The sequence below is a fragment of the Arachis duranensis genome, chromosome 3, assembly GCF_000817695.3.
Source record: "Arachis duranensis cultivar V14167 chromosome 3, aradu.V14167.gnm2.J7QH, whole genome shotgun sequence".
Taxonomy (NCBI): domain Eukaryota; kingdom Viridiplantae; phylum Streptophyta; class Magnoliopsida; order Fabales; family Fabaceae; genus Arachis; species Arachis duranensis.
In genome coordinates this window covers 116,964,219-116,967,026 of record NC_029774.3, presented here as the reverse complement: position 1 = coordinate 116,967,026, position 2,808 = coordinate 116,964,219, and the positions used below count along the sequence as shown (strand labels likewise).

Below are 2,808 nucleotides of genomic sequence, written 5' to 3'. Positions count from 1 at the left end.
GTTTAATCATACTTGCGAACTTTAGTTTTCTTCGCATGCAAGTAATCTTATTTCCAGAATGTTGCGCTTTTAATTTTGCGATTTTGCTTTACCCATTATTCAAGGCTCTTAGTATACTACATTCTTTCGACTATTGTACGTATTTATATTTTAGTTTTAGAGGTCGTAAAATCACACCACCTCTGTTTTATGGCTTAAGCGTAAAGCTCTATGTGGTAGGGTATTACAACTGCGGTTGTCACAAAAAAACATTAGTAGAGGACGATTGAGGAGCACCCAAATATTTGAGACGCAAACAAATCGAGACAACCTCAGTAGTGGTGTCAGCGAAATCACGGTACTCAGTTTCTGTGCTTGATCGAGCAGTGAACGTTTGCTTCTTAGCACGCCAAGAGATGAGAGCGTCACCAAGAAACAAATAGTAGCCAGTAGTTGAGCGACGATCACTGGGATCACCAGCCCAATCAGCATCGGAGTATGCTTGAATGGACAAAGATGAATGTGTAGAAAAACAAAGGCCATGAAATAGGGTGCCTTTGATGTAGCGAAGAATGCGAAGAACTGCCGCATAGTGAGTAGTACGAAGAGGTGATAAGAACTGGCTAAGTACATGAACTGGATAGGCGATGTCTGGTCGGGTGACAGTTAAGTAGACGAGACCTCCAACTAACTGTCGATAAAGAGTAGGATTATCCAAAACAGTACCATCCATAGGGGTAAATTGAACATTAGGCTCAAGGAGAGTAGACTCAGTGCGACTATCAGTAATCCCAGCGCAACCAAGAAGATCTAAAGCATACTTAGCCTAAGAGAGATAGATGCCATCATCTGTGGATATGACCTCGAGACCAAGAAAATAGCTGAGAGAACCAAGATATTTCATCTCAAAGGTACAGTAAAGGGAGGCTTTAAGATCAGAGATACCATCAACATCATCTCCAGTAATGATCATGTCATCAACATACAAAAGTAGAAGAACAACTCCACATTCACTTTTACGAATAAAAAGCGCATTCTCATGAGGGCTGCAAGTGAAACCGAGATTGCAAATAGTGGTGCTGAACTTATCAAACCATTCACGAAGAGCTGGCTTAAGACCATAAAGTGCCTTGCGAAGGAGACAGACTTTGCTAGAAGGACAAGGATAACCCGGAGGTGGTTTCATATAGACCTTCTTTTTCAAATCTCCATTAAGAAATGCATTCTTCATGTCCATCTGACTAAGAGACCATTTTTTTACCGCAGCAATGGCAAGAAGAGTTTGAACAGATGTGAGACGAGCAACAAGAATAAAAGTCTCTTTATAGTCAATACCAAACTCTTGCGCACAACCTTGAGCAACTAAGCGTGCCTTATAATGGTCAATAGAGCCATCAGAGCGAGTCTTGATCTTGTATACCCATCTACTACCCACAACTTCCTGATTAGAAGGAGGATCAACCAAATACCAAGTGTGTGCTTTTCAAGTGCTTGTATTTCTTCGTGCATTGCTTGTTGCCAATTTGGATTTGTGGAGGCTTCTCAAATAAATTAGGTTCATGTTGATGAAGAATAGTAGAAAATCAATGATAATCAAGAAGATGAGGAGGTGAATTTCTTACCCTAGAAAAATGAGTGAAAGGAGGAGGCATGACGATAGGATTTAGATTGTCGTCCGGTATGGAATCATCGGGAGATGGAGAAGGCGAAAGAGCAGGAAGCTGTAGAGAGTGACCCGAGATAGAACCTGTAGAATCATCACTAGAAAAAAGGTCAGCATTTGGGTTAGTAAAGAAAGGTGACTGAGTAGGAAGAATGGACTCAAAGGAGGAAAATCGAGAGAACATGTGATGCTCCCAAAATACAACATGACGAAATATACGAATACGTTTAGAGAGAGAATTCCAACAACGATAACCCCTATGTTCAGTGCCATAACAAAAAAAAATAACACATGCGAGCTTGAGGTTCAAGTTTATTGTGTTCATGAGGCTGAAGAAGAACAAAACAGACACAACCGAAAACTCGAAGAGAACTGTAATATGGAGAGGTATGATAATGACGCTCAAAGGGAGTAACATTACCAAGAACAAAAGAAGGAAGTCTGTTGATAACATGAACAACAGTAAGAACAGCTTCACCTCAAATAAGCTCAGGACATGAAGAGGAAAGAAGCATTGCACGAACAGAGTCAAGATTGTGACGGTGTTTGCGTTCAGCTCAGCCATTTTGTTGAGACGTACCAGGACAAGAAAACTCAGACAAAGTATCCTGCTCTGCAAGAAAGGTTAAAAGTTTGGAATCATGGTATTCCATAGCAATATTGCGGCGAAAAACCTTAATGACCTTGGAAAACTGAGTTTTAATCATAGTGGCAAAGTTAATATAAATTTGAGATAACTCATGGCGATTAGTCATCAAATAAACCTAAGTAAAACGTGAATAATCATCAATGAAAACGACAAAATATCGAGCTCCTCCTATAGAAGTAGTAGGAGCGGGACCCCAAACATTATAATGGATAAGATCAAAAGAAGAACAAACAAGAGAGGAATTATTATGAAAAGATAAAGTAGGTTGTTTGACAATTTGACAAAAAAATACAATCAAAAGACTCATTAAAAAGTGCAAGTGTACAATATGAAATGACAATCAAAATTATCATTCTTTATGGGCAAACGTACAATATGAAATGGCAATAATATCAAGTATCATCAATCAAGAACACTTCACGCTGTCAGATATACAAATTATTATTATAGATGAAGGTGTGTAAATACAAATTCAAATATAATAGAGAATTAAAAAAAATATATTTATAAAATAAAT

The 2,808-nt window shown here is 38.5% G+C and overlaps 1 protein-coding gene across 1 annotated transcript; it reads right to left on the bottom strand.

Annotated features, from left to right (window-relative positions):
• Window positions 1–238: 238 nt before the first annotated feature.
• LOC107480443 (uncharacterized mitochondrial protein AtMg00810-like) lies at window positions 239–712 on the bottom strand. The gene has a single exon (XM_016100587.1). The coding sequence runs from the start codon at window positions 710–712 to the stop codon at window positions 239–241; it is 474 nt and encodes a 157-aa protein (XP_015956073.1).
• Between the last annotated feature and the right edge of the window lie 2,096 nt (window positions 713–2,808).